This window comes from Canis aureus, unplaced genomic scaffold, assembly GCF_053574225.1.
Source record: "Canis aureus isolate CA01 unplaced genomic scaffold, VMU_Caureus_v.1.0 ptg000087l_RagTag, whole genome shotgun sequence".
Classification (NCBI taxonomy): domain Eukaryota; kingdom Metazoa; phylum Chordata; class Mammalia; order Carnivora; family Canidae; genus Canis; species Canis aureus.
Genome location: NW_027554428.1, coordinates 180,428 through 207,956, shown reverse-complemented (window position 1 = coordinate 207,956; position 27,529 = coordinate 180,428). Strand labels below are relative to the sequence as shown.

The 27,529-nt window shown below is 38.3% G+C and overlaps 1 protein-coding gene across 6 annotated transcripts in view; it reads left to right on the top strand.

Annotated features, from left to right (window-relative positions):
• LOC144309582 (cullin-4B-like) overlaps nt 1-9,111 on the top strand; it is a 72,868-nt gene extending 63,757 nt beyond the window's left edge. For all 6 annotated transcript variants that reach the window (XM_077890667.1, XM_077890668.1, XM_077890666.1 and 3 more), the window contains 2 exons: nt 7,813-7,918; nt 8,749-9,111. In XM_077890667.1, coding sequence (XP_077746793.1) covers nt 7,813-7,918; nt 8,749-8,939 — 297 coding nt within the window. In that variant the 3' untranslated portion in view covers nt 8,940-9,111. The remainder of the gene's footprint in view (nt 1-7,812; nt 7,919-8,748) is intronic.
• Nucleotides 9,112-27,529: the final 18,418 nt, after the last annotated feature.

The following is a 27,529-nucleotide window of genomic DNA, read 5'->3' as shown; positions in this document are numbered from 1 at the left end:
AATTTCCTTTTTGTCCACTCTTGGATTTCTGTGATATTAAACCACACTCTTTGCTCTCTGATCGTTCAAAATCACTATCAGTAATTATTAGAGCCCTGGCCATTTACCACTGTGACCTCACAAGCCTGATGGAAGCTTGCACTTAATCAGCACAGTGTGAAATTTATTCTGACATAGTTGGGTGGAGTGTTTTATTGAAACTATTAGGATTAAAGGAAAAAAATAAGACCAGCACCAAAGCTCCTTGGATTGTGTAGCACATTAACTTTTTGATGCAATGAAAAAAATGAAGGAAAGAAGAAAAATGTTGACTGAGCTCTCAGAGATCAGTTCTTGATGCCTGGGACTTAGGAATTGATTTGGGATAAAATAGGCAATTAATTGCCTTGTGTGTTTAATGCCATTCATTGCCTGAACTTCTGAGATAATGACACAGCAATTAGCTGGCTCTCTTTTCTTATCAGTACTTTTAACTCTTGCCCCGGTGGTAGGTTGAAGATTGGGTCCCCAAGATAATATCTTATTATTCTCTGGAACTGTAACATTTCTTTATATGAAAAGAAGAAAAAGGTCTTTGCAGATGTGATGAAAGACCTTGAGGTAAAGTCTTAATCCGTAATCCAGAAAGTCCTCCTGGATTATCTGAATGGGCCCTAAATGCCATACCAAAGGTTACATACAAACTCACACACCATTCTCCCTCACCCCCTTCCCAAGACACACACACATGCATGTGCACGCGCGCGCACACACACACACACACACACACACACACACACACAAACGGAGAGAAAGAGACAGAGAGAGGAATGGTATTGTGAAAATGGCTGGAGGATACTGTAAACTCCCTGAAGAGAGTATAACCCTGCCACACATTGATTCTTACCCAGTGATACTCATGTGAATTCCGGACCTTCAGAACTGTGATAGAATATATACTTGTTTCACTTTGCGCCACTGTTTGCGGTAAGTCTTATAGCAGCCACAAGAAGTTTATATATCCTCCAGAGCACTTCACTGTGTGACACTTTATTCTTTTCATAGAAGCCCCAGGCATTGACAATCCATAGATAAATATCTCCAACATGTTTCTCTCTACCTTCAAAGAAGACTGAATCTATTCCTTAAGTGTATAAATTGAGTATGGTGGCTCAGTGATCAAAGTATTAAGAGATGATGAGAGATTTTGTCTTTAATTCTGTCTCTGCCAGTTTGGGAAAGGCCATGCTGAAAAGCAATAACTCACATTTGATTTGAACCTAGGAAAATGTAAACCATGTTTACATTTCAGGAGTGATAATAGTTAGACCCTTAAGGGTCTCAGGGTAATATAAGATACACTTGATTTCCCAAGGTAAAGTTGGACCTAGATGATGTAAATTCTCAGGTTACATCTGAATATTTAATATTATTGAAAGAACTTACACAAGAGGATGAATAATTACAACTAATTTTTATATGATATGTATGAATGCATTATTATGCTTGCTCTTACATACATATGGGAAACTCAATGTATACCTGATAACAAGTAAAATAGTACAGAAATGTGATTAAAAATGACAAACTTAATCATACTTCTTTCACTTCAGGAAGCCTGAAAAGATAAAGAATTTGCCTCCAACCATTTTGTCTTCTATCATGCTGCAAACATACAATACAATTCGTTTTACTGATTTTTACTAATTTCACTAATATTAGAGATTTCTAATGTGCAATTTTCACTTCATTTTACTCTTCTGGATTCATCATGAGCATCTATATTAATTAATAAATGAAAAGTCAAATTTTAATTGCTTTCTATGGTGAATCTTCTTAACAGTTCAAAGTCCTTCACTTAGGAAAGAAAACACCGCTAATTATTAGTGACACTAACATTTGTAATACAATTGGAAAAGGGAATCAAGAAAGACTGTGATATTTTCCTGAATTATTCTATATGCTGATAATACCAGATTGAGTTAGATAGGACCAGTCTTCTTGCTGGTTGGACTCTCATTATTTGAGAAATTATAATATTTTCATAACTCCTTTTTTCATTAAAATGATTTGAAATTAAACTATACATGCATTCTCTTCAATCCAGCAGTGTAAGATTTAATGAAAAATTGAACAGAAGTCACAAAGTCTCCCTTGATCAGCACCTCCCACCAAACTGATACATTTATTATGCTTGACAATGTTCCATTGGCACATAATCATCTTCCAAAGTCTTTATATTGTATTAGTGTTCAAGGTTGATATGTTGCAGCTTACGGGTTTGGAAAGTGTATTATGACACATATTAGCACACTGAATAATTTCAGGCTGTAAAAATCCTGCATCCCACCTGAATGTGACACGTATTTTCTTTAAAGATTTTATTTATTTATTCATGAGAGACACAGAGAGCGAGGCAGAGACACAGGCAGAGGGAGAAGCAGGCTCCATGCAGGGAGCCTGATGTGGGACTCAATCCCAGAACTCCAAGATCATGCCCTGGGCCGAAGGCAGGCGCTCAACCACTGAGCCACCCAGGGATTTCGTGACATCTATTTTAAATTAAAAATTCTGCAAGTACATATTTTCAGAAGTGTTACTTGTTTCCCAGTAAAAATTTTAAGACCTTTCTTTGTTGTGTTTTTTTTTTTTTTTTTTTTTTGGTTTTGTTATTCAGCAAATTATACACAATGGATTCTTTATTAGGGAAATACCTTCCATTATTGTGGAGCATTTTTCATCATATCGTAATGATGTTAAAAAAAAAAAAACCAGCTCTGCTTAATTACTTTGTAAATTCACATCATAACCAAATTTGAGAACTATATTACAGATAATTTAATTATTTTCAGGTGTATTCATGCACAGACACGTACTTTTTCAAAATTTCATCCCCGAATGAACAAAGGTTGGGATAAAAGGGAACTAGTGCAGTATTTGCTGGAATTAATAATTAGTATCTCACTCCCTGGAAGCTATTTACCTGCATTCAGGATAATATGAATAACTATAGGTATTAAAAAGTTATGACTATATTCTGCCTTTTTTTAATACATTGAAAGGAAATAACACCTGTTGAAAACTAGATGATGCATATGTACCTGGGGAAAACCAATAAAAGCACAGAAAAAAAACCATACAAAAACAGAAATGTAATATTTAGCTGTGAATGCAAATTATGAAGTCATAATCAGTTATAATCTTGATAATGTAATCACCATATATGTTACTTTCCAGCCATAAATATGTTTATTCATTTTCAGTACATAGTTATTTAGCTGTATAACTTTTCATTTCGAATTAAATCATTTTTATTGAGAGTGGTCTCCAAATTGTGTAAGATTCCGATGCCACAAAAGCTGGATCTACTCCTGTTAATGGACCAAAGTCTAAACTTCATAGGAAGACATTTAGAGGACAGGCTTTAAGTGGAGAATGGGGAAGAACAGGGAAGACTGAGGTAATTGATAAGTAGATGGCTTGAAGTTGGAGGAATGGAGCTGAGTTTGAAACAGGAAAAAAAATAAAATTGGTGGGAAAAATGGAGAAAATAAAAATATGTAAGCCTGCAGCTGAAACCATTTAGTTAAGATTAAATTCTAACCTCTGCTGTTCAGCTAAATGTTGGCTGTATGCTTCTCATTTGTGGCCTTCATTATGTTGAGGTATGTTATTTTGTAACCACTTGTTTGAGAGTTTTTGTCATGAATTCACGTGAATTATTTTCAAGTGCTTTTTCTGCAACTATTGAGATGATCATGTGATTTGTATCTTTCATTCTGTTAGTGTAATATATCACATAGCTTTGCATATGTTGACTCACCTTTGTATCATGGGGATGAATCCCATTGGGTCATGGTAGAAGATCTTTTTAAGGTTCTGTTAAATTCACTTACCCAGTATTTGAGAATTTTTGCACATGTATTCAAGGTATCTTGCTGTTTTCTTATAGTGTCTTTATCTGCCTTATTATGAGTGTAATAATGTTCGCCTACTGAAATGAACCTGGTACTGTTTCCTCATCTTATTTATTTATTTTTATTTTTATTTTTTTAAGATTTTATTAATTTATTCAGAGAGACACAGAGAGAGAATGAGAGGCAGAGACACAGGCAGAGGGAGAAGCAGGCTTCATGCAGAGAGCCCGACGTGGGACTTGATCCAGGGTCTCCAGGATCACGCCCTGGGCTGCAGGCAGTGCTAAACCGCTGCGCCACCAGGGCTGCCCTCATCTTAGTTATTTATAAGAGTTTGAGAAGAGTTGGTATTATTTTTTAAGTAGTTTACCCCTTATGAAGTTAGGGTCTGTATTTTTCTTTGTAGAAGGATTTTGATTTACCTGTTCGATCTCTTTACTACGAATTGCTGTGTTCAAGTTTTTTATTTTTTTATGTTTCTGTGATGGTAAGTTATGTATTTTTAGAAATTCAGTTATTTTTTCTAGGTCATCTAATGTTTTGGTGTATTATTGTATATAGTAGTCTTCCGAATCTTTGAATTTCTGTGGTTTCTGTGGTAGTGTCTTGTCTTTATAATTTTTTGTCATTTCTCTTGATGAGTCTGTGTAAAGTTTTGCAAATTTCTTCTTTTCAAAGAGCCAACTTTTAGTGTTGTTAATGTTTTTTTTTTTTTCTGTTCTCTTTCATGTATTTCTGCTCTGATACCAGGTCTCTCCTCCTACTAATTTGGACTTAGTTTGTTTTTGCTTTTCTAGTTCCTACTTGATATAAATTAGGTGAATTTGAGGTAATACAATAAATGTAGATATTTATTGCTGTAAAAATAATCCCTTTAACCACTGCTTTTGCTACAACTCATCAGTTTCATTTCCCTTATCATTTGTCTCAAGTAAGTATATTTATAAGATCTTTGAACCATTATTGTGTCGTGTAGCTTCCATATATTTGCAAGTTTTCCTTTTGTTACTGATTTCTGATTTCTTACTATTGTGGTCAGAAAATAGACCTGATAGAATTTCTATCTTCCTGCTTTTTAAAATTATTTAAATGGCATATATTATCTGTCCCCAAAAAAGGCTCTATTTGTCCTTGAGTCTACAGTATTTTTCAGCATTCCCTACTAATTGATTTTGCATCTGGATGAACGGTCTGTTCGTGAGAATAGTGTATGGAAAGTCCTTAACTGTTAACTTGTCACTTTTTAATTTATTTCTCCTTTTAGTTCTATTACTATTGCTTTATATATTAAGTGCCCCAATGTTGACAGCATATATATTTATGTATTTAAAGTTTCTGTCAAATACATATGTTGACAGCATATGTATTTAAAATTTCTGTGTTCTTTTTGGATTGCCCTTTCATTATATAATCACCTTTCTTTGTCCATTCTTGGCCTTATCTGTATTTTGTCTAATTTCTGTTAATTATTAATTAATTGGCTATTAATATAAACTAGGCAAAATCTTTTCACCTCTTCCTGTACATTCTGTGAAAGCTAAAATGCAGTTTTTGATATGCACCATATCATTGGATCTTATTTTTTCTTTTCTTTTTTTTTTATTACTGTATAGGTTGCTCTCTCCTGGCTTGCAAAGTTTTGGTGAGAATTCTGCTCATATTCTTGTAGTCTCACTTTTGTATATGATGAGCGAATTTTCTTTTGTTGCTTTCAAAACTCTTTTGGTTTACACATTTGATAATTTCATTGTAATGAGTTTACTCCTTAAAAGTTTAACCTATTTGGAGTCTCTTGGGGCTCATGAGTCTGGACATACATTTCTTTTGTCTAGTTTAGGAAGTTTTCAGTCCTTATTACTTTAAATATATCTTCTGTCACATTGTCTTTCTCCTCTTTTTCTAGGATTCTCATAACCCCAGAAGTTCACTGAATTTTATTCTGCATAATGAGATAGCTATTGAATAAGCTCTAAACTGAATTCACTCACTCTGTTCTTCCACTGTAGAATTTTTATCTTTAGTCATTTCTGTATCTTTGTTGAAATTATTTTCATGCATTGTTTTCTTAAATTCCCCTTAGTTGTCTTTCATTATTTGTAGTTCACTAAATTTTGTTAAGAGGATTGTTCTGAATTATTTGTCAGAATTCATATTCATTTTTTGACATCAGTTTTGGTGCTTTGTTAGTATACTTTGACCGTGTACTGTTCACGTGAATCTTTGATTCCTTGAGTTATCTGTATATTTGAGTACGCAGTTCTTTCTAAAGCCTTTACAGGTTTGTTTTGGCAGAAAAACACCTTCACTAAGGCAGCTCAGTTAGGGATATTAAATAGGCCAGATGTTAGCACTCATGAGCAGATGGGAATTAGTTTTGAGATATTAGTTGGGCACTTATGCTCTCAGACTGATGGGAATATATATTAGCATAGTATAATGTAAAACATGAGATCGTATGGCATTTGATTTTCTGTTACTTATTTCACTTAGCCTCATGCCTTCCGTCCATCATCGTCAGAAAGGGTAGAATTTTATTTTCTTATTGATAAATACACATTGTATCTATGTATAATTAATGTATATAAAAACTGTATACCTACATAAACCTATCTAATCTGTGTATCTATTTAATCTAATCTGTCTCATTTTCTTACACATTTTTCTATTCATATATACTTAAGTTGTTTCCATGTCATGGCTGTTGTAAATAGTGCTGCAAAGAACATGAGGGTGCACAGATTTCTTTTACATAGTGATTTCCTTTCTTTCAAATAGAAACCCAGAAGTGGAATTGTTGGATTATATAATATATTGTTCTAGGGACTCCGAGATGGCTCAGTGGTTGAGCTTCAGCCTTCAGCTAAGGGTGTGATCCTGGAATCCTGGGATCGGGTCCCACATTGGGTTCCCTGCATGGAGCCTGCATCTCTCTCTACCTGTGTTTCTACCTCTTTCTCTGTCTCTCATGAATAAATAAATAAAATCTTAAAAAAAATATATATATATATATATATAATGATGATTCTATTGTTATTTTTATGATGAACTTCCATTTTGGTTTGTTTACAGTTTCCCTAGTGATTATTGTTTTTGAACATGTTTTCATGTAGTTTTCAGCCATTTGCGTATCTTTTTTGGAAAAACTGATTATTGACACCCTTTGCCTGTTTTTAATGAGCTTTTATTTTGGCTTTTCTTAAATTGAGTAGTATAAATATTTTATGTATTTGGATATTACCCTTTGTCAGATAAATGGTTTGCAAATAAGTCCTTCCATTCTGTAGGATGCCGTTCATTTTGTTAAATTGAACAATGAATAAATTTATTTCCTTTCCTTTGCAGAAAATTGCTGTTACGACAGTCCCATTTGCTTACTTGCTGTTGTTTTGTTTTTGTTGTTGTTGCTGCTGCTACTGTTGGTATCATATCCAAAAAGTTGTCAAGACCAGTGTCAAAGGGGTTTTTCTTCCCCCCATGCTCAAAGGTTTAACATTAAGTATTTAATTGATTTCAGTTAAATGTTTAGAAGGAGTACAACGTAATTTTCATAATTACTATCAGTGAATGGTAACTGAAAGAAGCAATTGGGAAATTATTTAGCCAGAGTTATATTAATGTGAATAAGTGACGAATAGATAATTAACGCATATTTTCCTGTTATTTTTTAAAATATATCTAGTGTGTTCTGAGGTTTGAGATGGAAAGTGTGTTTTATTTATTTGTGGAAACAGTAAATTCTATTATTTTCTAGTTAATATTCACCTACTTTTAGCTCTACTTTGCTTCCACAGGACTTATTTTTCAATTTAATACTTTAATACAACAAATGTAGACCATCTTATGTAACTAAAGTCCTACCTGAGTCATCAATAACATGTTATTGTTCTATAAATTAATACAATATTGCTTCTAATAGGGCAAAAAAGAACTTCAGGTGACTCTTTTCCAAACATTGGTGCTGTTGATGTTTAATGAAGGAGATCATTTCAGCTTAGAAGAAATAAGGATGGCTACTGGATTAGGTAAGTTTTTTTTTTTTTTTTAATTTTAAAACCTTATTTAAAAAAAAAATTTTGTATATATTTTTTATTGGAGTTCGATTTCCCAACATATAACACCCAGTGCTCATCCTGTCAAGTGCCCCCCTCAGTGCCCATCACCCAGTCACCCTAACCCCCCGCCCACCTCCCTTTCCACCACCCTTGTTCATTTCCCAGAGAGGTGTTGCTCATGTTCTGTCACTGTCACTGATATTTTCCACTCTCCTTTCCCTTTAATTCCCTTTCACTATTATTTATATTCCCCAGATGAATGAGACCATATGATGTTTGTTCTTCTCCGATTGACTTATTCACTTAGCGTAATACCCTCTGGTTCTAACCATGTTGAAGCAAATGGTGGGTATCTATTTCTAATGGCTAGGTAATATTCCATTGTATACATATACATATACCACATTTTCTTTATCCATTCATCTTTCGATGGACACTGAGGCTCCTTCCACAGTTTGGCTACCACCACACCAGTGAGAATGGTGAAAATTAACAAGACAGGAAAGAAATGTTGGAGAGGATGTGGAGAAAGGGGAACCCTCTTGCACTGTTGGTGTGAGTGTCAACTGGTTTAGACACTCTGGAAAACTGTGTGGAGGTTCCTCAAAGAGTTAAAAATAGAACTACCCTATGACCCAGCAATTACACTGCTGGGGATTTACCCCAAAGATGCAGTGAAACGGCAGGACAGCTGCACCCCAATGTTTGTAACAGCAATGTCCATATGGACTAAGTAACTTTTGATTATATTCATTAAGTGTGTGATATAAAAAATTCTAAACATTTTTTTTCTCATTCAGAGGATAGAGAACTAAGAAGAACTCTTCAGTCATTAGCTTGTGGCAGAGCTAGAGTTCTCATCAAAAACCCCAAGGGCAAGGACGTGGAAGATGGTGACAGATTTTTTTGTAATGAGGAATTCAAACACAAACTCTTCAAGATAAAGATCAATCAAATCCAAGAGAAAGAAACAGTATTTTTTTCCTCTTAATCTTAATGTCTCTTTTAAATTTTCTGAGACCTTTCATAAGTCTTTTGCTTTTGGATCAGCAGTAACTCTAACAGCACATTTTTTTTATTGTGGTAAAAACATGTAAAATTTGCCATCATTACCGTTTTGAAGTGTAAATAGAATGTAGTGTTAATACATCTACACTATGGTGCATTGTGTCCAGAACTTCTTCATTTTAAATAACAAAAAAAACCCTGTCTTCTTTAACAATACTCCTCTTTTCTTCTTAACCCCAGCCTTGGTAAACAATAGCTTTACTTACTTTTTTATTTTCTATGAATGTGACTAATTTTGGTAACTTGTATAAGTAGGGGACCACACAGACTGTGTCTTTTTGTGACTGGCCTAATTCGCTTAGCATAATGTCCTAAAATTTCATACATGGAATATGTGATAGCATGTAACAAGATTTATTCCTATTTACATCAAATAAATGTTCCAGGGATCCCTGGGTGGCGCAGCGGGTTAGCGCCTGCCTTTGGCCCAGGGCGCGATTCTGGAGACCCGGGATGGAATCCCACGTCGGGCTCCCGGTGCATGGAGCTTGCTTCTCCCTCTGCCTGTGTCTCTGCCTCTCTCTCTCTGTGTGTGTGACTATCATAAATAAATAAAAATTAAAAAAAATGTTCCATTTTATTAATATGTCACATTCTGTTTATCCATCTACTTTCATGATCCTTTGAATACTGTTGCTGTGAATGTGAGTGTACAGTGTATACAACTATCTTTAGAGATAACTATCTGAAAACTATCTTTTTGAGACTCTCCTTTCAATTCTTTGTCCATAGGATCCGACACAACTGGATCCTACATTGGATCTATTCTCATTTATTTTGAGGAACCACTATACTATTTTCCATAGGACTTGCAAGCTTTACAAAAGATTACCACCAGTGCACAAGGGTTTTAGTTTCTCTATATATTTTGCAAGACTTATTTTCTGCATTTATTATTATTATTATTACAGACTTTCTACTAGGAAGAAGTGATATCTCATGATCATTTTGATTTGCACTCTGTAGATTGATAATATTGACCACATTTAACTGTATGTTAAATATTGACATTTAACTGTATGTTAAATTTAAACTTTAAAAAAAGTGGTATTATCACAGTACAGTGCAGTATTGGTTTCGGGAATAGAGCTGATTCATCCCGTACATACAACACACAATATTCACAAGCACCCTCTTCTTCTTCTTTAGTGTTTTTAAAGATTTTATTTAATTGAGAAAGAGAAACAGAGACTATACCCACACCACGCAGGGGAGAGGCAGAGGGACAAGTAGACTGCCCACTGATTAGGGGGTGCTCAATGAGGGCTCACTCCCAGGACCCTGAGATCATGACTTGAGCTGATGTCAGACACATAATTGACTTAGCCACCCACGTGCCCACAAGTGTCCTCTTTAATAATCATGTCCCATTTAGCCCATCTCCCTACTAACCTCCATCAAAACTGTTTGTTTTCTATAGTTAATGATATCTTTTTTCTCTCCCCCTCTCATTCCCATATATTCACTTGTTTTCTTTCATTTTTTAAATATTTATTTATTTATTCATGAGAGACACAGAGAGAGAGAAGCAGGGATGTAGGCAGAGGGAGACTTAAATACCACATATGAGTGAGATAATATGGTATTTATTTGTCTTTGTGACTGACTTATATTGCTTAGCATAATATACTTGAGCTCCATCCACATCCTCTCACAGATGACAAGATTTCATTTTTTTAAAATGGTGAAGTAATATTGCATTGTGTATCTGACATATCTTGTTTATCCATTCCTCACCTGATGGACATTTAGATTCTCTCCATAGCTTGGATATGTTGATAACACTGCTATAAACATCAGGGTGCCTGTAACTCTTCAAATATATTTTATTTATTTTTTGGGTAAATACCTAAGAGTGCAATTGCTGTCTTTGGGTATTTCTATTTTTAGCTTTCAGAGGAATTTCCACACTCTGGTGCACTGTTGGTAGGAATGCAAACTGGTGCAATCTTTCTGGTAGAGAGTGTGGAAATTCCTCTGAGAGTTGCACCAGTTTGCATTCCTACCAAGAGTGCACCAGTGTTTTCCCTTTCTCATGCATGCTAATCAACATCTGTTGTGTCTTGTGTTGTTTATTTGAGCCATTCTGACTGCTGAGGGGTGATAGCTCATCACAATTTTGACTTGTATTTATTTGAGAATGAGTGATGTTGACCATCTTTTCATGTGCTTGTTGGACATCTGGATGTCTTATTTGGAAAAGTGTCTATTCATATCTTCTGCTGATTTCTTAACTGGACTATTTGGGTTTTTTTGGGTGTTGAGTTTGATAAATTCCTTCAGATTTTGGATACTAGCCCTTTGTCAGATATATCATTTGCAAATATCTCCTCTCATTCCATTAATTGCTTTGTTGATTCATTCCTTCACCGTGCAGAAGTGTTTTACTCTGAAGACCCAGTAGTTCATTTTTGCTTTTATTTCCCTTTCCTCAGCATATCTTTTTTTTAAATAATAAATTTATTTTTTATTGGTGTTCAATTTGCCAACATACAGAATAACACCCAGTGCCCATCCCGTCAAGTGCCCCCCCTCAGTGCCCGCCACCCTGTCACCTCCACCCCCCACCCTCCCCCCCTTCCACCACCCTAGTTCGTTTCCCAGAGTTAGGAGTCTTCCATGTTCTGTCTCCCTTTCTGATATTTCCTACCCATTTCTTCTTTCTTCCCCTCTATTCCCTTTCACTATTATATTCCCCAAAAGAATGAGAACATATAATGTTTGTCCTTCTCCGACTGACTCATTTCACTCAGCATAATACCCTCCAGTTCCATCCACGTTGAAGCAAATGGTGGGTATTTGTTGTTTCTAATGGCTGAGTAATATTCCATTGTATACATAGACCACATCTTCTTTATCCATTCATCTTTCGATGGACACTGAGGCTCCTTCCACAGTTTGGCTATTGTGGACATTTCAGCATATATCTGAGAAGTTGCCACAGCTAGTGTCAAATTGCTACAACTTGTATTCTTCTCTGGAATTTAGGTGGTTTCCTGTCTCACCTTTAGGTCTTTCATCCATGGTGATTTTGTTATGCTATTCTTCTGAGTTTTCTCAACACTATTTGTTGAAGAGACTGTGTTTTCTCCATTAGATATTCTTTTTGCCTTGTTGAAATTTAGTTGTCCACAGAGCTATAGGTCCATTTCTGGGTCTTCTGTTATGTTCCATGGATCTGTGTGTCTGGGTTTCTGCAAGTATCATACTTTCTTGATGATGACAGCTTGGTGTAATACAAATTGGTATCCAGAATCATGATGCCTCCAGTTTTATTTTTCTTTTTCACAATTGCTTTGGCCATTGCGGTCTTTTGTAGCTTCATAAATATTTGGTGTTTTTTAAAATCTACATCTGTGAAAAATGCTTGTAGAATTTTGGTATGCATTGAATGTGTAGATTGCTCTCGGTAGTATAGACATTTTAGCAATGTTTGTTCTTCCAGTATATCAGCATAGACAGCATACTTTTCCATTTCTTTATGCCTCCACAGTTTCTTTCATAAATGGTTATAGTTATCAGAGTACAGATTGTTTACTTACGTAGTTAGGTCTTCATTCTAGGTATTTTTTTTCCTCTTGATGAAATTGCAAATGGCATAGATTTCCTTATTTCTTTTTTTTTAATTTGTTTTCCACTTTGTTATTGCTTGATTTTGTATTTTGTACCTGCAACTTTGCTGAATTTATATATTTTAGCAGTTTTTTGGTGAAGTCTTTTTGGGTATTTACAGTATCATGTCATCTGAGAACAGTGAACTTGCTGATTTGGGGGCATTTTATTTCTTTATTTCTTCTTGTTTTCTGACTGCTGAAGCTAAGACTTCGGCAATTTAACCTATGTTAAATTCTAATGGTGAGAGTGGACATTCTAGTCTTCTTCCTAAATGCAGAGGGAAAATGATCATTTTTACTAATTGAGGAGGACACTAGCTGTGGGTTTTTTGTAATATGGATTTATATGTTGAGTTATGTTCCATCTATCCCTACTTTGTTGAGGGGTTTTGGTATTTTTAAATATTTTATTTATTTATTTATGATAGGCATAGACAGAGAGAGAGAGAGGCAGACACAGGCAGAGGGAGAAGCAGGCTCCATGCCAGGAGCCAAACGTGGGACTCGATCCCGGGACTCCAGGATCGCGCGCCCTGGCCAAAGGCAGGCGTGAAGCTGCTGAGCCACCCAGGGATCCCTGTTTTCAGTTTGAGGGTTTTATTAATAAAGCTGAACAGTTAAGTTAAAATGTCTGAGTGAACCTAAGTTTTCAGTTCACTTGGGCAACACCCAGGGGTGAAATTTCTGTGTCATGGGGTAGTTGTATGGGTAACTTGGTGAGAAGTTTTTCCTAAGATTTTTCCAGAGCTTTTGTGTCATTTCATATTTCTACCAGCAACGCGTGAGATTTCCGTACACGCTCATGAAAAGGCTCAGCAAAACTTGGAATTATTGCTCTTTTAACATTTAATCATACAATGAAGAGGTGTAATGATAATTAAAATAGTTACTAATCTCTGCTTTGTTTTCTGCTGGAGCAAATGTCCCCTCATTACTCTTCTCCCTTGGCATTTCTGGGTTAACATGGGGTTTTATTTGGTTTAATGTTTTTTGAAATCTCTATGCTGATTCAAATGACCCGAAAATTCTGCTGTTGTTTTGGTTGAGACCACAACAAAATTAGTATATTAAATAAGAAAGGTTAACAAAACAACAAGAATGTATGGTGAAAACAAAAGGAGTGGTTCTTGCCTGGTGTTTAAATAAGGTGTTCTTCACATTTGTCCAGCAACTTTTTGTGAGAATGTGGAAAAATAAAATAAATTTGCTGTTTTCTTTATTGCCAAAAAGGAAAGCCACTCTTGCCCCTCCCATTCCTTGGAGCATTCCCTTTAGAGAACTTGTAAATTCTTTCTCTGCTCTTCTGTTGAGATGTACGTAAATCTTTTTAAGAGCTATATAAGCAAGCCCCTTGGCAGCTCCGAGGATCCCAGAAAGGTCTCTCCTAATGGCCTTGGAGCCTGCTCTTTGAAATGTAAACATCAGCAAAGACAATGCCTTTTGAAGTCCCCTTATAGGTAGGAGTTTAACCTACGCACCTGGCTTTCAACTGTAACCACTTGCCTCTCACAGAGATAGGAGAAAACTCCTTTAGACAAAGCTAATTAGCTAACTCCAGTTTGTAACTGGATTTGGTCATGATTAGGTGTTTCAAACTGTTAAGCACTGATTCAGTTCAAAAGCCAAAGCTGGACATTCCACTTCCAGAATTTAGGGATTGGTTTTGTCAAAATACTATAGGCAGTAAGATTGAAAATGTTTAGCCTTGGTGTTGCACTAACACATTAGGCCTACCATAAACTCTCTTAGCGTCTACTAAAATTCTTTGGACTGTGTAAGGTTGCTTTCACTCATTGGTGCAAAATAAACTCCTTTTCATTGAAACAAACAAAACAAACAAAGATCACAGACCATTAAAACAAACAAACAAACAAACAAAAGATCGTGCAATCTATTAACTTTGGGGATGCCTTTATTCTCATTCCACAGTTGGAATGCTCTAGCAAAGATTCAGAAAAGATCCAAATATTGTTAAACATTTGGGAATTATCCACTGCCTCATCTTGTATTCTTGTATTCTTTTATTTCATCACATCAACCGATTCAAAACAGAAGCATTATATTTGTTCTTGGTGGAGTCTGGAAGTGGACAAGCCACATGAAACTCAGATCATAAATATAAGATCCTTCCTCCCGCCCCCCAGGTAGAGGGACCTTACTGAGTAAGGGATGGATAGGACTCGGTTGGGACAGATAGGGGGCTGTGGGATCATCAGGCTCATAGAAATCCCCAAAGTGCTGAGGTGTAAGAAAAGCAGAGATGAGGGAACAACCCAAACAACCCCGCCCTAGGGGTGGTGGTAGTGGCGTCTTTTTTAATGACAATCATCTGTGATCAACAAACAATAACCAGATCCTAAAAGGAGTAAATCATTAAAGACCGTTATCACAAGTCCCTACTCAAACTAAGAGGTCACAAGAATAAGATAAGGCCACAAGCTCCCTGCCCGGTTCTAAACAAAAGATTGTCAGTGGAGACCCACGTGGGCAACCCTGTTGGGACCCTTATCACTCCTGAGACCTCTCTCTGTAGCCTTGCTTAGTAAACTTCTATGGCTTTACTCACTCACTCTCTTTTGTCAGAGAAATTCATTCTTCTTCAACTCTGTGAGACAAGGACCTAACTCTCCCTCTTCATTAGGATTTACTTAATCCTTTGAACATTGGCATTTATTTTCAACATCCTCACCAACTTGTCAGACGAGAAATCCTCAAAGAGAAAATCATAAGCTCTGAGGCAACCCCAATGATTATCAAAGGCAGTGGGGGTTTTTTGTTTGTTTGTTTGTTTGTTTGTTTGAAGATTTTATTTATTTATTCATGAGAGACACAGAGAGTCAGAGACATAGGCAGAGAGGGAGAAGCAGACTCCTCCCAGGACCCCAAGATCACTCCCTGAGCCAAAGGCACAGGCTCAACCGCTGGGCCACCGGCCGGTCCTCAAAGGCAGTGTTTTTCACTGCTTTTATCCCCAAGTTGTAGAGAAGCCTTTTAAAGGACAAGGACTCCCTGACTCCCCACTCCACAACCCGCCCCCGCCCCCCCCCCCCCCCCCGCAAGGTCCCCACCAGTGTTATGTCAATTAGGTGTTGTATAAAGTCATCAACATGCTTCCAAGCAAAAATGTAACTTTGTAAGATTGTGGCTTGTATAAAATGCAATTCTCCAGTTGGAAAACCAATTCTTTAGTTTCAATCCACTGCACTTGACACACAAGCTTTGCTGCAATGCTTTTTGTGCAGTTGCTAACACCTGAGGAAACCACGTCCCAGTGTTTGTTTCTCAAACCATCCTCGCAGTGCCTTTGTGCAAGGCACTATCGAATTTCAGGTTTCGGCTCCTTTTCACAAAGCTATGCTGGCTTTCGGCAGTTCAGATGATGTTGATGTAGGTTTGAAATGTAGTTGATGCAGTTTTGGAGCCGGTGGCCAAGAAAGGACTCTTGAGGTGTCTTTGATGAAAAGTGATTTTATTAAAGTATGGGGGACAGGTCCCATGGGCAGAGAGAGCTGCTGCTGCCTGGGGATTGTGAGGGGCAGCTGATTATATACTTTGAGGTTGGGGTTGGGGTTGGGGGAAGTGAACATAAGACAAGTTCCAAAAGGATTTTCATATGCTAAAGAAGACTCATCAGATACAGGAGGCCTTGCTATTGTCAAACTAACCTTGCTTTTCCCTCTAGTGAAACATTAAGACAGTTGGCAGTTTCTTGGAGGAATGTTATGCTCTGCGTCCTCAAGTATTCGTTAGTGGGTTGCAGGTTATAAAGATATTTAATTTTTCTGGGAAACGAACAAGGGGTAGTGGAAGGGGAGGTGGGTGGGCGGGGGGAAGGGGTGACTGGGTGAGGGGCACTGACGGGGGCACTTAACGGGATGAGCACTGGGTGTTATGCTATATGTTGGCAAATCGAACTCCAATACAAAATATTCAAAAAAATAAAAAAACAAAAATGGACTTTTGCAATGATGGCATGCTAAAGCCATATATATTTATCCACCTTTCCTTCCCACATCCCTGTGACTGTAAGCATACTGACTTCTTGCCTCACAAAGAAACAGTAATGGAAATAGCAGAAGGCTTTTTGATTAATTAGGCATTCACTAAGGTGGTGCTGTGGATAAGAGCATTACAGAGGGTGTGTTATACTGTTCATTGTTAATTATCTGATGAAAAAGAACATTTGAATTCAAAGAGCAAATTGGAGATTTATCCTCAGGCAAACTCAGTGGTTGAAAAGGAATTTCCCTGTAGGGAAACGATGGACCACTCTTTTCTTTAATAATTTACGGTATGGTTGATTTCTTAGAATTTAAATGTAAAAAATAATTTAAAAATAATACATAAATAAATAAATAAATAAAAGTAAAACGAAATTTAAAAAAGAATTTCATGTAAGTCTTCTGTTATTAATAAAACAAGTGATTTTACAAATAAGTCAATCCAATTTTAGTTTTTAAAATTATGATAAATGGACAATGAATGATTCATAGGACAAAGCTTCTTAATTATAAGTGCATCTCAGTTATAATCTCATCAAAAGGGGTAATAAGTAATGTTTTTTCTTAAGCTTGCATTAAGCGAAGAAGAATGCATTCAACTTCTTTTACTCATAAGTGATTTTGTCGTTTTTACGATTTCATTTTAATACAGAACTGGTAAGTTTTTATAAAAGTGGATGCTGTAGTACTTTCCATTTAGAACACCTTTTTAGGGGCTTCATTCAGATAACCAGGTTATTTGAAAAGTAATTTTCACACTGAGTAAAAGTCAACAGTTAAAAATATTTTTATTTATTGTTTTTATTTTTTGGGGGGGAGCTCTTTTTTAAATTATTTTTTTATTGGAGTTCAATTTGCCAACATATAGCATATCACTCAGTGCTCATCCCGTCAAGTGCCCCCCCCCCCTCAGTGTCTGTCACCGGGTCACCCCATCCCCCACCCACCTCCCTTTCCACTACCTTGTTCCTTTCCCAGAGTTAGGTGTCTCTCATGTTCTGTCACCCTCTCTGATATTTCCCACTCATTTTCTCTCCTTTCCTCTTTATTCCCTTTCACTATAAAAATATGTTTAAGATACGGATTGTTTAAATGTTAGAATCATAGTCCTAGAGGAGTAAACACAGAACCACAAAGATTCTTTTGCATTCCAAATATTACATTACATGTAAATTTAAAATTTCTAAATTGAATTTGACTTTACAAAATGAAAAGGGAATCCTATAAAATGGCATTCCCTGGAGAAACTATTATGGGAAGAGAGTAAGCGACAGGCAGGGCTAGATAGGGAGAGATAGGTAGGGGGCCACGGAATCAGGGTCACAAAAATCCCAAAAAATGTGGAGATGAAAAGAAACCAGAGATAAATAAACCAGACCATCCTGTTGCAGGATGCCAGAGATGGGGTCTTGTTATAATAGCTACTTGTGACCAACAAAGAATTACCAGACCCTAAAAAGGAAGTAAGTCACTCGTGAACAGAAATCTCACAGAGGAAGACATAGACATGGCCAAAGGGCACAGGAGAAAATGCTCCGCACCCCTTGCCATCAGGAACATACAAATCAAAACCACAATGAGATACCACCTCACACCAGTGAGAATGGGGATAAAGAACAAGGCAGGAAACCACAAATGTTGGAGACGATGTGGAGAAAGGGGAACCCTCCTACACTGTTGGTGAGGATGTGAACTGTTGGTGGGAATGTGAGCTGGTGCAGCCACTCTGGAAAACTCTGTGGAGGTTCCTCAAAGAGGTAAAAATAGATCTGCCCTACGACCCAGCAATTGCACTGTTGGGGATTTACCCCAAAGATACAGATGCAATGAAACGCCGGGACACCTGCACCCCGATGTTTATAGCAGCAATGTCCACAATAGCCAAACTGTGGAAGGATCCTCGGTGTCCATCGAAAGATGAATGGATAAAGAAGATGTGGTTTATGTATACAAAGGAATATTACTCAGCCATTAGAAATGACGAATACCCACCATTTGCTTCGACGTGGATGGAACTGGAGGGTATTATGCTGAGTGAAATAAGTCAATCGGAGAAGGACAAACATTATATGGTCTCACTCATTTGGGGAATATAAAAAATAGTGAAAGGGAATAAAGGGGAAAGGAGAAAAAATAAGTGGCAAATATCAGAAAGTGAGACAGAACATGGAAGACTCCTAACTCTGGGAAACAGAACTAGGGGTGGTGGAAGGGGAGGTGGGCGGGAGGGGGGGGTACTGGGTGCCGGGCACTGAGGGTGGCACTTGACAGGATGAACACTGGGTGTTATTCTATATGTTGGGAAATTGAACACCAATAAAAAATAAATTTATTAAAAAATCTTGAAAAAAATTTTAATAAAGTTTAAAACTTTTTGATAAAAAAGAAAAAAAGCGAGAGAAAAGGAAGTAAGTCACTGAAGGTGTTATCAGTAGTCCTTACTCAGTGGTGATATCAATAGAGATGTTAAAAGGATTTAGGTTCCCTGGTTGGGTTTCAATAAAAGACCAACCCTACAAGCCCCCGTGGCAACCCATGAGTTTTCTCTTCTTCTTCTTTTCAGTTTCATTATTTTCCCTTATTCTGTCTTCTATGTCACTTAAACATTCCTCTGTTTAACTCCATGCTTATGGCCACTGACTCTAGTTGGTTTTGACTCTCCATTATTGCATTTTTCATTTTGGCCTGACTAGTTTGTAAGTCTTTTTTTTCTCTGCAGGAAGGGCTTCCCTGATGTCTTCCATGCTTTTCTCAAGCCCAGCTAGTATGTTATTATGACTGTTGCTTTAAATTCTGGATCAGGGTTATAACATATATGTCTCAGATCCCTGGCCATGACCTTTTCTTGTTCTTTCTTTTGGGATGAATTCCTCCATCTTGGCATTTTGTCTAGGTCTCTGTCTTCTTCTATGTGTTAGGAAAGCCCATTGTGTTCTTGCTCCTAAGAGTAATGGGTTTATGAAGAAGAGGTCATGTAATGCCCAGGGCCTGTGACTCCAGCGTGTGTCTCTGGTGTGTGCTGCATGCACTTTGCTGCTGCGTTTTGGCTTGTAAGGGTTCTCTTTGCCTGCAGTGGGGAGTGTTGGGACCTTGGCCAGAGTGCAGCCAGTTTTAACTAGGGATGCTCTGGCCTGTTTGTTTAAAACGACGCGATGCTATTTTCACTAGAACTGAAGTTTCGTAGAACCCCACGGTCCGTATGATGTCAGAAAGATGTTAGGGCCAAGGGCCAAGAAAGAATCATTGAGATGTCTTTGATGCAACAGGTGGGTTAGTTGAAGCCCGAGGACAGGACCCACAGGCAGAAAGAGCTGCACTGGGATCATGAGCAGTGCCCCTCCTCTCCCCATTATATACTTCTAAGTTGGAAGAGGGTTAGAGATAGCACAATTCTCTAGGGAATTTTGGAAGAAAAGTTTCAAGGCCCTTCAGGGTGCTAGCTATTGTTAGAAAAAGGTCAATTATTACTGTCTAGTAAAACCCGTGTCATGAGACCCTTCAGATGTGGGTCCAATGCTTGGGAGATGATTGCCAACGTGAATCTATAAGGGGAGGGGGTGTAGAGATAGGGGGAATCCCAAAGGAAATTTTAAACATGTTTTATTTCAATTCAATATAATTGGGCAGCCCCGGTGGTGCAGCGGTTTAGCGCCGCCTGCAGCCTGGGGTGTGATCCTGGAGTGCCGGGATCGAGTCCCACGTCGGGCTTCCTGCGTGGAGCCTGCTTCTCCCTCTGCCTGTGTCTCTGCCTCTCTCTGTGTGTCTCTCATGAGTAAATAAATAAATCTTTAAAATAATAAATTCAATAATATTAACATATATGGTATTCTTTATATTTTTTAATGGAGTTCAATTTCCCAAAATATACTATAACACCCAGGGCTCATCCTGTCAAGTGCCCCTCTCCGTGCGTGTCACCCAGTCACTGTATCCCCCCACCCACCTCCCCTTCCACTACCCCTTGTTTGTTTCCCAGAGTTAGGAGTCTCTCATGTTTTGTCACCTTCTCTGATTTTTTCCCACTCATTTTCTCTCCTTTTCCCTATAATCCCTTTCAAGAATTTTTATATTCCCTGTATGAGTGGAACGATACAATGATTGTCCTTCCCTGACTGACTTACATCACTCGGCATAATACCCTCCGGTTCCATCCACATCAAAGCAAATGATGGGTATTTGTCGTTTCAAATGGCTGAATAATAATCCATTGTATATATATATATATAGATATACCGCATCTTCTTTATTCATTCATTCATTTATTCAGTGGACACGGAGGCTCCATCCACAGTTTGGCTGTTACAGGTATTGCTGCTATAAACATTGGGGTATAGGTGTCTCGGCTTTTCACTGCTTTTCACTGCATCTGTATCTTTGGGATAAATCCTCTGTAGTGCTATTGCTGGGTCGTAGGGTAAATCTATTTTTAACTCTTTGAGGAATGTCCACACAGTTTCAAAGAGGGGCTGTACCAGTTCACACTCCCACCAACAGGGCAAGAGGGTTTCCCTTTATCCAATCCTTGCCAACATTTGTTTTTACCTGTCCTGTTAATTTTTGCACTCTCACGGGTGTCAGGTGATAACTCATTGTGGTTTTGATTTGTATTTCCCTGATGGCAAGCGATGCAGAGCATTTTCTCATGTGCTTGTTGGCCATGTGTAAGTATTCTATGGAGAGACGTCTGTTCTTGTCTTCTGCCCATTTCATGACTGGATTGTTTGTTTCTTGGGTGTTGAGTTTAATAACTTCCTCACAGATCTTGGATACCTCCCTTTATCTGTCATTTGCAAATAGCTTCTCCCATGCGGTAGGTTGTCTTTTAGTTTTGTTGACTGTTTCTTTTGCTGTGCAAAAGCTTTTTATCTTGATGAAGTCCCAAGAGTTCATTTTTGCTTTTGTTTCCCTTGCCTTCATAGGTGTATCTTGCAAGAAGGTCCTGTGGCCAAGTTCTTGCAACTTCTTGCAACACCCTAAAGGGTGTTGGCTGTGTTCTCCTCTAGGATTTTTTTTTTTAAAATTTTTATTTATTTATGATAGTTACAGAGAGAGAGAGAGGGAGGCAGAGACACAGGCAGAGGGAGAAGCAGGCTCCATGCACCGGGAGCCCGATGTGGGATTCGATCCCGGGTCTCCGGGATCACGCCCTGGGCCAAAGGCAGGCGCCAAACCGCTGCGCCACCCAGGGATCCCTCCTCTAGGATTTTGATGGATCCTTGTCTCACATATAGATCTTTCATCCATTTTGAATGTATCCTTGTGTGTGGTGGAAGAGAAGGGTCCAGTTTCATTTTTCTGCACAAGCTGTCCAATTTTCACAGCACCATTTATTGAAGAGACTGTCCGTTTTCAAGTGGGTAGTCTTTCCTGCTTTGTCGAACATTAGTTGACCCTAGTTTGAGGGTCCATTTCTGGATTCCCTATTCTGTTCCATTGATCTATGTGTCTGTTTTTGTGCATTATCACATTGTCTTTTTTTTTATAATAAATTTATTTTTTATTGGTGTTAAATTTACCAACATACAAAACAACACCCAGTGCTCATCCCGTAAAGTGCCCCCCAGCAGTACCCGTCACCCATTCACCCCCACGCCCCGCCCTCATCCCCTTCCACCACCCGTAGTTTGTTTCCCAGAATTAGGAGTCTTTATGTTCTGTCTCCCTTTCCGATATTTCCCACTCACTTTTCCTCCTTTACCCTCTATTCCCTTTCACTATTTTTTATATTCCCCCAAATGAATGAGACCCTATAATGTTTGTCCTTCTCCGACTGACTTAAGTCACTCAGCATAATACCTTCCAGTTCCATCCACGTCGAAGCAAATGGTGGGTAATCTGTCGTTTTTAATGGCTGAGTAATATTCCTTTTTTATATATAATAAATTTATTTTTTATCAGTTTTTATCGTTTTTTATCGGTTCAATTTGCCAACTTACAGAATAGCACCCAGTGCTCATCCCGTCAGGTGTCCCTGTCAGTGCCCGTCACCCATTCACCCCCACCCCCCGCCCTCCTCCCTTCCACCACCCCTAGTTCGTTTCCCAGAGTTAGGAGTCTTTATGTTCTGTCTCCCTTTCTGATATTTGCCACACATTTCTTCTCCCTTCCCTTCTATTCCCTTTCACTATTATTTACGATCCCCAAATGAATGAGAATATATAATGTTTGTCCTTCTACAATTGACTTACTTCACTCAGCATAATACCCTCCAGTTCCATCCACGTTAAAGCAAATAGTGGGTATTTGTCATTTCTAATGGCTGAGTAATATTCCATTGTATACATAAACTACATCTTCTTTATCCATTCATCTTTCGATGGACACCGAGGATCCTTCCACAGTTTGGCTATTGTGGACATTGCTGCTAGACACATCGGGGTGCACGTGTCCCCGCTTTTCACTGCATCTGTACCTTTGGGGGAAATCCCCAACAGTGCAATTGCTGGGTGGTAGGGCAGATCTATTTTTAACTCTTTGAGGAACCTCCACACAGTTTTCCAGAGTGGCTGCACCAGTTCACATCCTCACCAGCAGTGCAAGAGGGTTCCCCTTTCTCCACATCATCTCCAACATTTGTGATTTCCTGCCTTGTTAATTTTCCCCATTCTCACCGGTGTGAGGTGGCATCTCATTGTGGGTTTGATTTGTATGTCCCTGATGGCAAGTGATGGCGGAGCATTTTCTCGTGTGCCCTTTGGCCATGTCTATGTCTTCCTCTGTGAGATTTCTGTTCATGTCTTTTGCCCATTTCATGATTAGATTGTTTGTTTCTTTGCTGTTGAGTTAAATAAATTCTTTATAGATCTTGGATACTAGCCCTTTATCTGATACGTCATTTGGAATTATCTTCTCCCATACTGTAGGTTGTCTTTTAGTTTTGACTGGTATCAAGGTTGACTGTATCCTTTGCTGTGCAAAACCTTCTTATCTTGATGAAGTACCAATAGTTCATTTTTGCTTTTGATTCTTTTGCCTTCGTGGATGTATCTTGAAAGAAGGTACTGTGGCCGAGTTCAAAAAGTGTGTTGCCTGTGTTCTCCTCTAGGATTTTGATGGACTCTTGTCTCACATTTAGATCTTTCATCCATTTTGTGTTTATCTTTGTGTATGGTGCAAGAGAGTGGTCCAGTTTCATTCTTATGCATGTGGATATCCAATTTTTCCAGCACCTTTGACTGAGGAGACTGTTTTTTTCAGTGGGTACTCCTTCCTCCTTTGTCGAATATTAGTTGAGCATAAAGTTGAGGGTCCACTTCTGGATTCTCTGTTCTGTTCCATTGATCTATGTGTCTGTTTTTGTGCCAGTACCACACTGTCTTGATGACCACAGCTTTGTAGTACAACATGACATCTGGCAGTGTGATGCCCCCAGCTATGGTTTTCTTCTTTAATATTCCCCTGGCTATTCGGGGTCTTTTGTGATTCCACACAAATCTGAAGATGGTTTCTTCCAACTCTCTGAAGAAAGTCCATGGTATTTTGATAGGGATTGCATTGAACACGTAAATTGCCCTGGGTAGCACTGACATTTTCACAATATTAATTCTTCCACTCCATGAGCATGGAATATTTTTCTATCTTCTTTGTGTCTTCCTCTATTTATTTCAGAAGTGTTCTGTAGTGTTCAGGGTATAGATCCTTTCCCTCTTTGGTTCGGTTTCTTCCTAGGTATCTTATGCTTTTGGGTGCAATTGTCAATGGGATTGACTCCTTAATTTCTCTTTCTTCAGTCTCATTGTTAGTGTATAGAAAGGTCACTGACTTCTGGGCTTTGATTTTGTATCCTGCCACTCTGCCAAATTGCTGTATCAGTTCTAGCAATCTTGCGGTGGAGTCTTTTGGGTTTTCTGTGTACAGTATCAAGTCATCTCCTTAGAGTGAGAGTTTGACTTGTTCTTTGCCAGTCTGAATGCCTTTTACACCTTTTTGTTGTCTGATTTGCTAAGGCTGGGACTTCTAGTACCATGTTGTTGTTGTTGTGTTTCCACGTTCTTTTTTTTTTTTTTTGAAAGAATTTATTTATTTATTCATGAGACAGACAGAGAGAGAAAGAGGCAGAGACACAGGCAGAAGGAGAAGCAGGCTCCATGCAGGGAGCCTGACGTCAGACTGGATCCCGGGTTTCCAAGATCACACCCGGGGCTAAAGGCAGCGCCAAAACGCTGGGCCACCAGGGCTGCCCTAGTACCACGTTGAATAGCAGTGGTGAGAGTGGACTTCCCTGTCGACATCGTAGGGGAAAGGCTCCCAGTGTTTCCCACTGAGAATGATATTTGCTGTGGGCTTTTTGTAGATGGCTTTTAAGATGCTGATGAATGTTCCCTCTATCCCTACACTCTGAAGAGTTTTGATCAGGAATGGATGCTATATTTTGTCAAATGTTTTCTCTACATGTATTGAGAGGATCATATGGTTCTTGTTTTTTCTCTTGTTGATATGATCTATCACATTGATTGTTTTGCCGATGTCGAACCAGCCTTGCATCCTGGGGATAAATCCTACTTGGTCATGGTGAGTCATCTTCTTAATGTATTAGTTGAATCCTATTGGCTAGTTAGGATCTTGTTGCGAATTTTTGCACCTGTGTTCATCAGGGATATTGGTCTATAAATCTCCTTTTTGGTGGGGTCTTTGTCTGGTTTTGGAATTAAGGTGATGCTGGCCTCATAGATCGAGCTTGGAAGTATTCCGTCCCTTTCTATCTTTTGGAATATCTTTAGTAGAATAGGTATAATTTCTTCTTTAATCGTTTGATAGAATTCCGCTGGGAAGCCATCTGGCCTTGGACTTTTGTGTCTTGGGAGGTTTTTGATGACTGCTTCCGTTTCCTCCTTGGTTATTGGCCTGTTCAGGCTTTCTATTTCTTCCTTTTCCAGTTTTAGTAATTTGTGGTTTCCCAGAAGGGCGTCCATTTCTTCTAGATTTCCTAATTTAATGGCGTATAGCTGCTCATAATATGTTTTTAAAATCATTTGTATTTCCTTGGTATTGGTGGTGATCTCTCCTATTTAATTCATGATTTTATTAGTTTGAGTCTATTCTCTTTTCTTTTTAATAAGGCTGGCTAATAGTTTATCTATCTCATGAATTCTTTCAAAGAACCAAGTCCTGGTGTTGTTGATCTTTTCTACAGTTCTTCTGGTCTCTATTTCCTTGAGCTCTGCTCAAATCTTTATTAACTCTCTTATTCTTCTTAGTGTATGTTTTATTTGCTGTTCTTTCTCCGGTTCCTTTAGGTGCAAGGTTAGTTCGTGTATTTGAGTTTTTTCCAGTTTTTTGAGGGAGCCTTGTGTTGCAATGTATTTCCCTTTTAGGACTGCTTCTGCCGTATTCCAGAGATTTCGAACAGTTGTATCTTCATTTTCATTAGTTTCCATGAATCTTTGTAATTCTTCTCTAATTTCCTGGTTGACCCATTCCTCTTTTAATAGGATGCTCTTTAACCTCCACGTGTTTTGAGTTTCTTCCAAATTTCTTCTTGTGATTGAGCTCTACTTTCAAAGCATTATATACTCTGAAAATATCCTGGGGACGACCCCAATCTTTTGGTATTGGTAGAGACCTGATTTGTGACCCAGCCTGTGGTCTATTCTGGATAAAGTTCCATGTGCGCTTGAGAGGAATGTGTATTCATTTGAGTTCGGATGGAAAGTTCTGTATATATCTGTGAAATCCATGCCGTCCAATGTATGATTCAAGGCCCTTGTTTCTTTGGTGATGTTGTGCTTAGTACATCTGTCATTTGCAGAAAGTGCCACGTTGAAGTCTCCTACTAGTAGTGTATTATTATCTAATTTTGTCTCTCCTTTGGTTATGAATTGATTGATATGCTTGTCATCTCCCACAGTAGGGGCATAAACATCTCATGATTGTTAGGTCTTCTTGTTGGATAGACCCTTTAAGTATGATGTAGTGTCCCTCTTCATCTCTTACTACAGTCTTTGGTATAAACTTTAATTTATCTGGTATGATGAGTGATACCCCAGCTTTCCTTTGAGGACCATTTGAATGGTAAATTGTTCTCCATCCTCTCATTTTCAGGCTGGAGGTGTCCTTAGGTCTCAAATGAGTCTCTTGTAAACAGCAAATAGCAAATGGGTCTTGCTCTTTTATCCAGTCAGAAACCCTGTGTCTTTTGATGGGATCATTTAGCCCATTCACCCTCAGAGTAACTACTGAAAGATATGAATTTAGTGTCATCACAATACCTATTCAGTCCCTGTTTTCGTGGATTATTTCTTTGGGCTTCCTCTTTCTTTAACAGAGGCCTCCTTAATATTTCTTGCAGAGCTGGTTCAGTGGTCACATAGTCTTTCAGTTTCTGCCTATCTTGGAAGGTCTTTATCCCTCCTATTCTGAATGAGAGCCTTGCCGGATAAAGTATTCTTGGCTGCATGTTCTGCTCATTTAGTAGCCTGAATATTTCCTGGCAGGCCAGAAAGGGCTGGCTCTGGCTCTGTGTTGATGTCTGCTGTTAATCTAATATTTCTCCCCATATGAGTTAAGAATCCCTTGTCTCGGGATCCCTGGGTGGCGCGGCACTTTAGCACCTGCCTTTGGCCCAGGGCGCGATCCTGGAGACCCGGGATCGAATCCCACGTCGGGCTCCCGGTGCATGGAGCCTGCTTCTCCCTCTGCCTATGTCTCTAGTTCTCTCTCTCTCTCTCTGTGACTATCATAAAAAAAATAAAATAAAAAAATAAAAAAATAAAAAAATAAACTAAAAACCCCACTACTTTAATAAAAAAAAAAAAAAAAGAATCCCTTGTCTCTCGCTGCTCTAAGGATTTGCTCTTTATCTTTGGAATTTGCGAGTTTCACTATTAAATGTCGAGATACTGAATGGTTTTTATTGATTTTGAGGGGGAGGGGGCCTCTCTGTCTCCTGGATCTGCATG